The sequence below is a fragment of the Lytechinus pictus genome, chromosome 1 (genome assembly GCF_037042905.1).
Source record: "Lytechinus pictus isolate F3 Inbred chromosome 1, Lp3.0, whole genome shotgun sequence".
Classification (NCBI taxonomy): Eukaryota; Metazoa; Echinodermata; class Echinoidea; order Temnopleuroida; family Toxopneustidae; genus Lytechinus; species Lytechinus pictus.
Genome location: NC_087245.1, coordinates 17,125,060 through 17,139,126, shown reverse-complemented (window position 1 = coordinate 17,139,126; position 14,067 = coordinate 17,125,060). Strand labels below are relative to the sequence as shown.

The following is a 14,067-nucleotide window of genomic DNA, read 5'->3' as shown; positions in this document are numbered from 1 at the left end:
TGCGACAATAATTGAGGACTTTCCAAAAATGATCTTTTTCAACACACCGATGATTCAACGCAAAGAACATTTGTATAGCCTGATGCAATTATGTTAACTTCAAAGTTAATAGTTCTACTTAAAGAACAAGTCCACCCCCAACAAATAGTTGATTTGAATAGAAAAAGAAATATACAACAAGAAATACATTGACAATTTCATCAAAATCGGATGTAAAATAAGAAAGTTATGACATTTTAAAGTTTCCCTTTATTTCACAAGACAGTTATATGCACATTCTGTTTCGTATGCAAATGAGGGCCGGGACTGATGACATTACTCACTCACCGATTTGTTTTGGTTTTCATTAAATGGAAATAATGAATATTTCAATTTTCTCCTCATTGTCATGTGAAAAAAGTTTTATTCCTCCCTAAACATGTGGAATTAGCATTGTTTAACATTTTGTGGTTTAATCAAGAAGGTCCTTATTGTCAAATCTGTAAAAAAAAATTATAATTCAAACAATAAAAAACAAAAGAAACAGTGAATGGGGGGCATCATCAACTTACTCATTTGCATATCACCTAGTTGTGAATTTAACTGCTTTGTGAAAAAATAAGTGAAACTTTAAATTGTCATAGCATTCTTATTTTACATCAGATTTTGATCAAATTTTTAGCGTTATTCCTGCTTGATTTTTCTCCATTATTCAAATCAAGATTTTTCTGGAGTGGACTCGACCTTTAATAATTTCATGAACTTAACATGCAAGTTAAATTCAAGCCGTCTAAACATGAAACATAGCATCGAAGCTATTCTCATGGTCAAAATGTTACCAAAATTCATGAAATTGCAAATCACCTGTTTTTTTTCCATTTTGAGTCCTCTTCTATTCCGCGTCAAATTCCGTCAGTTTCGCACTTAGATTCTAAACCCAAAACCTCCATATTAAGAACCCAGCAAGCAAACCACGACACCACAACTCATTCAATTTAAATTCAAACAAAATTAACCTCGACAAGGCGGCTTATTGCATGTGCAATCATTCTGAGCATTGCTTCAGGAAAAGAATAATTATTCTTTATAGTAAGAAAAATCTAAGTGTACTCATCCATTATTGTACAATGCCCAATATCAGGTACTCATTTATCACACTTTAGATCAAATTCACATTCCATTTATAATATGATTACATACAGGTGTATTGATGATATGAATTAATGGAGGTCGCCAGCCTTCGGCCAGACAATGTCTCATACCTATTGTACCGCACTGAAAGCTGGAAATAGACAGAAAGTTACTGCGTTGTCGCGCACCAATTTTACAATTTAAAGGCATTGTTGAAAATAGGTATCAAACGAAATAGTCCTTCAGACAAGAGCTATGATTGTGGATGTGATGCAGGAAACAAGATTAAAATATGACAGATTGCCGTTTTAATGACGATGAAGAATAAAAGATCCTCTGCTCTTTAAGAGTTTGAATGCCTAGCAATTGAATCAAACTGAATGGTTTTATAACCCAAAGGGGACGTTTAAAATCACCTTCTAATCTTCATCTAGAGAGATCAGTGTTCAACAATATTTTATTTTAACAAAGATGTATTTTATACCAGTGAATGACTATAAACGTGTAATAAAGGGATTATAGGCCTGATGGGGGTAAAGCCTGCGTTATACAAACCAAGGACTTATTTCGAATCAGAAGAGATTCGTTCGTCAAATAAAGGGGAAAATGTCTCTGAACTGGGCAGATACATAATTTTCACTTTTTTTGTTCAAAAGTCACTAACAACTCTAATCAGAACCACGTTATTGGAAGAAATTTTCAATTATAAAGCAGCAACCAGCAGGCCTGATATGAATTGAATTGAATTTATTAGAACTTCACTGGCAATTGCCAGCATTTTGTTCATAACAAGAAGTACAAAATGATACAAGACAAATATACAATGCAAGGAATATAAGCAAATGTCATTTTCATGCATTTAATATCTAAAAGCTGTCATAGCTATAATAAAAATGTGGCAATTATGACCATTACGTCCAATGTTGTCCAGTATATTGAAGTTTTATTTGACATGATTTATGAAGAAATACTTTTTGATTTCAGTCTTAAATTTTTTAATGGTCGCAATTATCGAAAGCTATAACTATTTAAATAATACACAAGGGAACAGTATCTAAATTTGTTGATGACCAAATCCAGTATTGTTCATTCAAACATACAAAACTTACAAAAGGAGACCTACTCCCTCGTGATATCCTTGAGCGCTTAGAAAAGGGATTATGAAAGGGGAATAATAAAAAGTTGTTACACGGGCTGGTGACATGAACCCTTATAACAGCTCAAACGTTACAATGAGAACCAGTGATGAAATGGGAGCATTTAACTTGTTTACATGGCTAATTAACATCCACTTTGTCGTAGAGAGCCCATTTGTTGATTCAAAATACAGGTCAAACTAATGAGCTAAAAATGGCAAAATATATCTTTCTTGTATAAAACCTTCCGAGGAACATAACTACTGTAAACAGATAACCAATGTAAAATGTAGAAAAACTGAAACGGATTACACCGTGCGATTACGACACCAAACTACTGGAACACGACGGCTGATTTAGCACTGTCACACAACACCCGATATAGGTATAAAGTGATATAACTGTAAACTGACCACGCAAACAATACCGACGAAACAAAAAATTATATTTGCAAGCAAAGTAGCCAACAGTCAAGTAAACAGAAAACTTCCCCAAAATGAACATTGAACTAGTTCTTGTTGAAGGAAGATCTTTGAAGTTGTATAACTTTAGAATGTATGTGGATTGTTTTCATTCTTGGTTTAAAAAAAACTCTTCAAACTGCTTCCAGATATTTGTTCTTCTTTATCTATGCTTGCCCAAATGATTAATCACGTTTATTTTGTAGAGTGATGCAAGTAAAACAAAATATAATGCTCTGTGACATAAATATCTGTTCGTGGATCTTTTATACGGAATAGGCAATGAGAAAAATAAAATGTTGTATCTTTTTTCAATGGGTACTTCAAAATCAAATAAGAATTTAAAAAAATGTATAATAGTACAGTAATGATGATAACAAACACTAATAAGCAATAACTAATACTGCCTTTACTACTAAATCGATATATGAATAGCAGTTTGAACGGCATAAACAATCACTAGGAACGAAATTCGTAACTAAGTACAACTAAAACGATTAATGAACGATCATCAAAACGAAAATCATATCAATTACATTACAGAAGAAAATAGTTCTGGAGCATGAAAAAAGGCCTGTAATTTACCTCTACACTTTAAAATAATTGAACAATATCAAACAAAGTTTGAGAATGGTGAGTCTTTATTGATTTTTCACAACTATAAGACATTAATCGTGAAAGACTCAAGGTCTGTCAAAGCGACGTTGAACGTTATCTAAAATAGTACAGGTCATGTTGACCTAAAGCTTCAAGTTTCTCAACACTACGGCCCCGCCCACTTTGTGAAGAATACATGGTATCAGAATAGGTCGGCTGTTTATAATGTGTTATCAATCGACTGTAAATTAAATGGAAGAAATTAAGTTGATAAAAAAAATTATCTGGAAGTTGTGGAACCTCACTATGGTAATCATGTGTAAACTGGCCCAGGTGATGATATCATCACGCTAAATAATGGTCACAGAAACCTTGTTATTAACCAATCCAATGTACTATCTGTAAATAGAATTCCAGGATTTATTATAAACTTGGAAAATAATAACCTAGATTTGCAAGCAAGTAGCATTCTGCTGCCATAATGATATAACGATAATGTAATTTTCAAGGCACGCCCAATGTAGTGTTGTTTGGTCCTTGTGAGTGGGACGCTACAATTCCCAGAGGAAGACTCACAAAAGTCATCAGATTTTTTCCCAACCCCACCCCCTTGGTTGGTTGAATCCTGCGACTTGCGTGCGCCCACCTTTATGTTGAGCTGTGGGAAAAGTAGCTGCCAGTTGAAATGGTTTGCACACAGCGCGCAAACTACAACCCCCCCCCCCCTCCATCGGGGGGGGGGGGGTACCCTATAAATTTACACATCATGTTGTGACGGCCACGTAATTTCAGCTTTATTTCCCAAAGCACTTGGACCTTCAGTCACATCAAGCAGCTGTATCTTGTGAGAAAGAAAAGAAGTTTCAGCTCGTCATATAAAAGCAGTGTATTGATGGAAGGCAATGTGAGTGAGAAAAACATACAAACACAACACAACCTGGCTCATTGTACTGGCCACAGAACTCTGTTAGCAAAATTGCATCTTCTTTCAGAGTAAACACCCCTTTAAATTGAGATGAAAAGATATCAACAATACCTTGTTTCTCTAATTGATTGGACTAACCATTTGTAATGAAGGTTTCTGACTGCCTGAGTGGCCATTTCTTTCATTCCGACCCCCATTGGCAAGGAGGATCCACATTTATCGATCTTATTCAGATTACAGTTTCGGTTCAGCTGACTGAATGCAATGGTGTTATTAGGTTAGGGGTAGTACATTTTACGGTTGGGAAAGTAGTTTCTGGTTTATCAAAGTTAATCTGCGAGTTCACGATAGAGTGATGAATAGAAATATAAAGATGAGAGGGAGGAAGAGAGAGAGAGGGGGGAGGGGTGGGGTGAGAGAGGGAGAGAGGGAGAGAGAACGAGTGATGGAGAATGACCTTCATTTACAAGGTCAAGACGCCACTGAAGGTCAAACGCAAGAGTCGAAAGATGCATTCGGGATGGAATTTACCGAGGCATCACAACCTTGAAAAGGGAAAGTTCCGAAAGAGGTGGATAGCCATGGTTACTCCTCTAGCTTTGAATCAAACTTTATCTTATCTGAATTTGAGCATCTGTGTTGCGCTAATGTACTCAATCATCTTGGGCAAATAAGAATGAAAATGGATGCTGGTAATTCATTCGTTTGGGCACAAGTTAGGGTAAATTGGAAAAGTTCTGGTAATCTGGTGTGCCATCTGGAAGACTATCAGAACCATCTTAGAAGTGACAGAAGTTTAGTCCTAATGATTGGCCTATTGCAGTTCAAGGATTTGATAAACGTTTTTCCTTTTTTTCAAATAATACTTGTTTTTCATCTTTTCGCAGCGAATTTAAGTTTTGCTCATTGTGCCTTTAGTAGTGTCTTCAGTAACAGGCCTACCTGGGAAATGCAATTCCCTAGCAGTTCATCATCTTTCAAACAGAAAAGAGCAAGAACTCGCGTCATTTTATAAGCATGCCACTGTGAAATGTATACCTATTCTTCACCAAATTTAAAAGGCTTGAATTTTAGAGCTCTTGAGGAATGCAGTGAATGGTAGCTGAGCTCTGTCACGTGACCATATCACGTAGGCATGCTTCAACAATGATCTGAAATCGAATCCAAACATCTTTCAGGAGACCAACATCACCAGTTTCTCATATTGGTGTATACATTACAATCTTTCAGGCTCTGGTAAAGTTGGTATTTCTGGCAAAGAACAATTGGCAAAGCTTTGGATGTCATTCAGTCGTCATGTTGGTAGATGGTAGTCGGGTTCAACATCCAATGACGGTAGAGGTCAATGACTTCATTCAAAACTTTATTATACTCGAGAATATAAAAAATCATTGCATTCTGGGAGTCTTTCATATTTATAGCTGTTCGGAAAATTATACTAAGATGACTTGAACGTGGCAAGTTAAATGTGTCTAAAAAATTTCTTATTGTATTGGGTAGAGTGAAGTATACAGTTTTTCCTTACGATCTTATCCAATAAGTCACATTTCAAGGTAAATATTACTTCCCTCAATTTAAACGAAACAATAATTTTGTAATACAATCTTAATATTTGTTTTTGTAATGTAGTCGAAATATTCATAATACAGTCGTAGCCATCAAGAAAAAATATATATTGTGCTCGCCCTTTTAGCGGTTCATAATAGAATAATTTATATATTAATTGGTAACTATGCGAAAATCTATATGAAACATCCCATGGACTATCGAATATGAGCACCTAAAATAAAAATACTGACAAGGTCTGCCAAGTCCAAATAACACGGGACTCCTTGAGAGCATATCATGAAACTTGTCAGACGTTTTATTCGACATTTACTATAGTATCAGTGCTTCTCAGCCAATCAAAATTAAGGAAAGTTGTCAGATCTGACAACCTGTCAGCCAGCATGTGTTGATGAAAAATTCCCTGGATGCATCAGGAAGCCATTCTAAAGCTTCTTAATTGCATTCATGGTGTATTGTGAATTGTAAAAATAGACTACCCAAAAGAAAATGTCCAATGACATTCTCATAGTCCTACCTATCTGATTATGTGTTTGTATGTTTGTTGTCTCATGGAAACATATTTAGGAACGTGTTTAATGCGGCCGATACGGAAGCTTGATCTCTTTAGGACTTGAGGACTTTTCCTCTTCGGTTTTGTCCCAGTTCGCTGATCAAATATTGATAGATCACTTCTCGCGCGCTACACCACATAAACATCAGGCAGTGTTGCACTTGTTTACTTTCCTTTCTAAGATGTGATCAAGACAAGTGCCATGTCTGGTAATGGTGAATGTACCCAATAGTAGCAAGCATTGCCTGTCCCCTTCTTCCTAGTCCCACCAAAGGGCAAAGAGGTGTCACTTCATCTGATACATCCTTGGTCTTACAATTCATGCTCCGAGGCCTACGAAATACACTACGCAGGTCATCCCAGTACTTATAGTTTAAAGTTTGAATTTTCATGTGCATGTATGGATTTCGTGTTGTTATTGATCAAACAATAAAGTACACATTATCATTAGGGGTGTTTCATGAAATTGTTCTCAAAAGAAGTGCGTAAAAATGTGATCCCTTTCTTCTGACAATAATTATAATGTGTTACACCTCCAAAACATACGAAGCTCCATGTTTGGATTGAAATTTCAATGACCACGTGGCTTATCTAAATATCATAACATAATGATAAATGAATACTTACGTTGCTGCACCACTAGTCTGGCGCTACAGCGGGCCTTTCCGGCCGGGCTCCTTGCTTCACACATGTAGGTGCCTTGGTCATCCTTGGTGACATCCTTGACCACCAGAGAATGGATATCCTCACCGCCCTTCATGATCCTGTACCTCTCGTTCTCCTGGACCCTCTTACCGTTCTTATACCAGATGATATCAGGGCTAGGGTTGCCATCCACACAGCACTCGAAGCATGCCACTGATCCTGCGATCACCTCACAGTGTCGGAACTTCTGCCTGAAGACCGGTGCTTGCTGCGGGGGTGACTGTCCACCACCACCACCACCTGCCTTGTTCTTGGTGGACTTCCTATCTGGACTATTGGTACGCACCTCCCACCTCGCAGCCTGATTCTTCACCCCCTTGTTGGGATCGTAGAGGTATCGGTCCATGTTTACTCCGGGATCGCTGGTATCTTCACTCGCATCAGACAACAGGCTGATATCACTCTTATCAGCCGAGGATGATGTCACGGAATTAGTGTCGATCACGGAATTACGCTGCTGACCATCCTTATCAAGGCTTAAACTCTGATCACGTGTATTATTATTAACACCGTCGGTTTTAAGACTCAAGTCACTGGGCAGTTCGTCCCTTCCTTCGCTGACTGAATTCTGGGATGATCTCGCGCTGCGCTTTCCTAGAGCGTTCTGATCCAAGGACAGATCAAGACCACTGTCGTTTTCCACGTCCGAGTCTAAAGTAAAGGACAAGGCTCTACCATTCGTATCAGGTTTCACATAACTATCCCTATTACTCTGTGTATTCACCGGAGTCTCTACTTCAATAGAAGGCACTGTACTGGTATTGGTTGCACTACTTTCCTGATCAATACTTTTATCGATCTCTGCCTTTTCTTTTCTCTTCAATTCGGCGTTAGGGGTACGCTCACTGCCCTGCCCATCCGTAGGCTGCTCCACGGGAGAGCTGATACTGCTACCTGATGGAGATGGTGATGTTGGGGTCTTCTCGCTTGATGGACTACCGTTCGATTTGCTTGCTCTCCGTTGAGAAACCAAGCGAAGAGCATTCATACGCCCGATGGCGCGAACTGCATTTGCCGTCCTCTGTAAGAAGAAACAAACAGAGAAAAGGAGAAAAATTAAAAACCAATTTTACAAAGCTTACGGGAGTTTAAAACCTTAGAAGGCCATATATCCTACTGCGTAGGTACGTGCTGTCGAGTCTGGGCTGAAGTAAATTTATAGAACATAATAATTGCATTCAAACACTATTCAATAGCAGTGAATAGCGGCTGCCTAAGGGGGAGTTTGAACAACCGTGTTGAAATGAAAAGGCATCATTCTTGTTTGTTATGTACCATCACAATGAAGATATACAAGACCATAGGTGGGCTCTGACTTGTGTCCTCTGGGGACATGACATCCACACTATTGCTTGTATCAGACTTTCAACAGTGTCCAAAAAGGGGAAGTGAAAAAAACGGGTGAAAATTGTGATATTTATGCGATTTAGTCGGTCAACATGTCCCCTTTCAGGCCAACAAGTGTTGAACTGGTTACATTGAAAGTTGTTAGTTCAAATCGTGTCGATGATGCCGAAAGTGGAAACTTACACTACACCTTGAATAAAAGTAGCGATACTATCAGTTTCGTTTTAAACTTAAATATTGTCACCCTTAAACAACAATGATGGCATATTTACATAAGATATTCAAAGTTGGTAGAAAGTATAATGGCTTTCTAAAACTAGACACTTTGTAGCCAAGCAGACCTACATGTAGGCATATTTCTAAAAGTGAAGCCTGGCAAAATACAGAATATGAGGACTATAATATAGACAAGATATCCTATCATTATATGAGAATTTCTATTTGGTGTTTTACCACCTCCACCGTTTTAAAGCAACACGAATTACAGGGATGTTCCGCACTTACGCCATGTTTAATTGATTTCGATTATCTGTCCGAATTTGACCAAGAGAAAGAACAATGGTCAAGTGGTTGGAAGAACGGAATGTGTGGTAACTTTCAAGGAGAAGAGTCACGTCCTAACCCAATCGCTGCATCAACACGCTTGAACATGAGGGGGGGTGGTGGGTAGTTGCCCCTATTATTCTTCAAACTTCAAGTCTCAAGCGCACAATAGCTAAGATAACTATAATTATTGCAAATTTTAAGCGAAATGTACCCAGGGAACACCAGATTATTAGATCTAAAATTACAACAAAACGATACCAAAAAAGATAAGCTCCGCCATTTCGCTCACTCGCTTTACTTTATAGGGGGTAGAGTTTTTCTTCCCTCTTCTGTGTCTCTGCGTAAAGCCAGATATTTTGGGCCGATAATCGATCGATGGGAAGAAACAAAATTAATAATACGAAATAGACGAAGAATTCAATGCGTTCGTATGTTTGAATCTTAAACATAGTTCTCAATCAGTATGATCAAAGTAAATCATAGCTTCGTCATCATTGGTAATTGTAGCGTAAGAACATTGAAGCCGAAGATGTTACACATGAATACAACTGCATGGATTTAAACCAGGAGTACACTAATGAATGTACACCTTAAAAGACAGAATAGAAACAGTCATGTAAATCGATTTTTTTTCCCCTCTCGTCAATGTTCTCTTCAGAGCACATCACAAATGGAAGACTGTATAACTCGCTATCAACGATAGGGGTGCAGTAAGAAAAAGAAAACGAATGTACGTTACTACAATAATCCATCACACTTTCTATATCTTTACAATGATATTTTAAGGTGATGAATTCTCGGACTGGTAAACGAGTATTCCCCTTCCTTTTTTTGCTCTGTATTTTCTTTGATATTGAGGTAACTCATTTTTCCAAAGTGAAAAGATGGAAGGACTATTTCCCATATATCTTGTTGTGACAGAATTGAAGGTGTGTGGGATAGGTGTGCGTTGTGTACAGTCGGTCCATGATCAGGATGGTATATATGCATATGCATGAGGGATGATGAACAGGTGGTATGTACGTAGAGAAATTTCAGGCACTTCAGAGAGGATGAACATTAAATTAGATTACGACTGCTTGTTACGAAATGTGTTTATTCATGTCACAGTTAATTAACCTTACATCACCATTGGCATCAAAGAGATGATCAAACTACAGTGGGTATGTACACTTGTTAGCGTGCCTTGTTTTTCAAAATCAAATCGCTCCTTCATTCGCCCCCCACCAATTTCCTCTTTATGACAGCCACAAGTAGTTTTGCTTATTTTTACTTCTAGCTCATCTTCCTTTGTACCATTAATTAATAAAAGGGATCATATTCATTAAGAAACAAATATAGTCTATACTATTTTTATCACGATGTTAATATGGGATTCCCATCTGAGAAGGCATTAGGTTTTAATTTTTATTTGTTGGGGTCATATTTCTGATTTATTGTTCACTTTTGTTTGCGTGTGTGAGAGTACGAACGGGCATTAAGTCCATCTGCATTTATAACGTTTGGGATCGCCATCGAAAATAGTGACCCGAGGCTCGAACCCATATGTTCGAAGCACAGATCTCTGAATCGGTTTGTAACTTCACATGAAAGTGAAAAAAAGGCGCACGCCACAACTTAAATTTGACGTTGCAAATTAGCTTGGCTTGGAATTATTTAATTTACCAACCTTGTAATTCCTATGATTACATAGATCTACGATCATGTTATGATGGCAGGCCACTGGCGTTCAGATGGGGGGGGGGGGGGGGCTTGGAGCCATAGACCCCAACAATTTTCACGACCCCCCCCCCACAAAAAAAAAATGAGGAAAATTGATAAAAGAACAGGGAAAAGGGTGAAATATGTTATCACTCTTTAAAAAATTTGTCAAAATCTATTACAAAATTGGGCTTTTATATAAACCTTTTTTAAAAGAAAATTTGGCACCAGAAGCCATGTCTAGCCCCTCATATTTGTGCTTATTATGCCACTGCTGCAGACTTTACTTTACTCGATACCTATATTATCTTGTCTTGTACAACCCGTAATAATTAAAACTTAAAATAACCCTATTTCAATTGACCCCCCCCCCCCTTTCATCCATTTTGATTGAGTGAATAACATCAAACGGGAGACGGTATTCAAACGTACATCTTTTAATACGAGATAATCTCCTTTTCCCCAATATAAAGTACCATTCGCACAGAGCCGTTTTTAATGTAATGGACCATTTTGCTATTTTCACACATAAAAGATCAATCACATTCTGTGAAAAATTGAATTTTCCACCCGGGATATTTTCCTATTATTCCCTTAAGCGGTTTAGGGGCTAGGTTGTCGGAACGATTCTTAACTTTCAATAGTTAAGAATGAAAAGGAGACACATTAAGCCACTGGAATATTGTTCAAACACATAAACAGTGAGGTAGTAACGAAAAAGAAATCTTTTATCGTTCCGACAAACCTCTAGGGGATGTGAGATTTGTGGTTTTTATGGATTCACCTTTTCTAAATGAATTAATTGATTCAGTTATTCGTTGATATTGGCTTGTACGATGACGCCTACTTTGAACAAGGTACGATATATTCTAATACTGTGCTTATTCATGTACATTTGTATATACAGAGACGTTGAGAAAATATTAACATTGCATACGAACGTAAAAGCCTTCAACAAATTGAAGAAAAAAAATATCCCATTATATTATATTATATTTACCAGTAACTGAAGTGGTATGATATTCAACGATATAATTTGCGGCCCCTATCAAATCTTGCTATAAAGTTTTAACCATTGCTGGTAGAATGCTATTGTTACAAAAATGTGTGTACAAAAGTCGTGAAAGTAGAGCGACTATAGGAATAGCCATCATTTAGAATTAGATTACATCTTTCACAGATCACATGATCAATCACATGACAAATATATCACCAAATGGCGTGATGGGCGGATAGAAGCATTCGAGCAATAACAATTACCTCTTTAATCAAGATCTAATTTTTGTAAAAGCGAATTCAACATAATTTTAAGAAAAAAAAAAGTCCTTTCTTTGTTTTTGTTTCTTTTCCGTCGGTAGTGAAACGTGTGTTTGTTTGTTAATTTTTTTTTGGGGGGTGCCCCACAGCCCCAAACACAAAGACAAATACAAATATACATCTTGAAAGATAAATAAACTTTAAAAAGAACCTTCTCCCAATTTTAAAGGTGACTTCCTTTTATGTCCTACGACATGCATTGGTTAAGATTCAGAATTATAGGCTCCACTCATGCTTATGTTATAATTATGTAATGTTATATTTCTCCACAAGACTGTCATTTGCTTATTCCTGCAGATTTACTTATTTTACGTATGTTTGACTTTGAAATGAACCACACGCGGCAAAAAGACAGCTCAAGGAATCAACAAAACAGAAAACTTGGGTAATCCCATCATTCAACGAGTCGGCAAATAGCAAACTTGAATTATGTCAAAAGCGACTAGGCACGTGAAAAATAAACAGGATTATATTTTACCGGCATTAGTACCGGTTCAACACTCCCCCTTTGGAATGGGAATATAGAGGATTCACTTTCACTCAACAAGGCTTGTTTATTTCTGTCAATCAAAGTTAATCCAACAAAATACAAACTTACAAAGTGCTTTTAGAACCTTGTCCAACTCGAAACGGAGTTCCAAATCAAACATTTTAAGGAAAGGTATTGACTATCTGCTTGCTTTATTTGCCGTAACCTCAGGAAATAATTCGACAATACATCACTAACGAACGTTTGGTATCCCTCCATCAAAATGTTAAAGCACTCGAATGTTGAACCGCGTTCAACAGAAGATCATACAGAAGTGGATATCCACTGCTCATTTCATGTTTACCGTGTCTATCGCTTTCCATCAGATATGGAACAAGAGAACTTAATCATAAACGATTTCGATACAAAGAATCAAGAGTACATTCCGTATAGTAGTTCATTTTGTTGTATTTACTTTGGGAGGTAAATCCTCATAGTATCTGAGAAGAGACTCGTATGTCCATCCGGCAAACCTGGAAGTTATGAGCATAAGTTTTGTCCTTCTTAATTCCCGGTGCTTTATAGGGTGTCAAAGCCTTTTCAGTGACACTATCTATTCAACATATCTTCCGCTTTTCACTAAAATGGTGTCATAAGAACCTGGTTGATGAGTAAACATCTATTCTAATCAACACGTCCGGAATACACCAAGAATGAATAACATTAATTCAGCCACAATGCCGTACTACCTAGAGTACGTTCAGAAGTTGTAATACCTTGCATCTATGATGCGATCCCTTGTTCATTACAAATACAAACAGCGAGCATCCACAACCTTCCCCTACATCACTCACTGATTGTTTCACATTTTAAAACAGCAATTACATTCAACAAGTAACAACCATGACTAAGTACAGTTTTAAGTCCTGGAAAGCATGAAAGTGGTGGGACGAATTGGTGTCTACAGCCATACTGTCACCCTCCTCCCGCCTCGCACTAAACCTGTTTAGATTCTTGATTGAAAGTGTTGTTAGGGATCTAGCAAATCCTCTGCTGTAAAATAGCTCATTCCCTTTCCCCCAAGGTTTCCCTCTGGACTGTTTGGTAAAAGAACATTACCTTAACAGGTCCATGCCTTTAAGAACACTTGCAAACAGGTAACGATTGAAGTTTGTTGGGGGATTTCTCATGCACCCATCTGGTATCGTTTCTCGAGTGAAGTAGAGCGTACAGTTTTCCCCTCGTTCTCCAGGTCTCATCGGCAAACTTGAGTTCTTTACCGTGACCCTAAAGGTCATTTCATGTCAAAGGTAAGATCTTGAAGAATGACAAGTTTGAACATTAGAGTGATGGATGTAATAGCCTTGTAATAAGTCTTTGAAAATATCCGAAGCATCTGAAAGTAATCACTTCAGTGTTTATGGCTGAGCCTTGTTACAACTCCGTGATTTGTTGAAGAGACATGATTAAAATGAATCTTGTCTTTTTAATGCTATCTGGTATACAGATAAGATGACAATAAATTATTCAAACTCATAAATCCCAAACGAGTCTATCGGCTCAAGTTCGCCTCTGTCATATCACAAAAACTTCTTTGTCGTTGGCAGACTGAAGACCTTTCATCTAAACCTGAA

At 37.5% G+C, this 14,067-nt stretch overlaps 1 protein-coding gene across 1 annotated transcript; it reads right to left on the bottom strand.

Moving 5' to 3' along the window:
- Positions 1–6,946: 6,946 nt before the first annotated feature.
- Positions 6,947–13,731, bottom strand: LOC129258485 (palladin-like). The gene is made up of 3 exons (XM_064098804.1): positions 13,553–13,731; positions 12,909–12,966; positions 6,947–8,074 (listed from the first exon to the last, which is right to left on the bottom strand). The coding sequence occupies exons 1-3, from the start codon at positions 13,729–13,731 to the stop codon at positions 6,947–6,949; spliced, it is 1,365 nt and encodes a 454-aa protein (XP_063954874.1).
- Positions 13,732–14,067: the final 336 nt, after the last annotated feature.

What these genes read in the sequence shown, in the direction of transcription:
- LOC129258485 (XM_064098804.1), bottom strand. Translation starts at nt 13,731, where the DNA reads ATGACCTTTAGGGTCACGGTAAAGAACTCAAGTTTGCCGATGAGACCT. An exon ending in AAAGGCATGGACCTGTTAAG is followed by an intron (nt 12,967 to 13,552) that starts GTAATGTTCTTT and finishes CATAACTTCCAG; the next exon opens with GTTTGCCGGATGGACATACG. An exon ending in ATGAGGATTTACCTCCCAAA is followed by an intron (nt 8,075 to 12,908) that starts GTAAATACAACA and finishes TTCTTCTTACAG; the next exon opens with AGGACGGCAAATGCAGTTCG.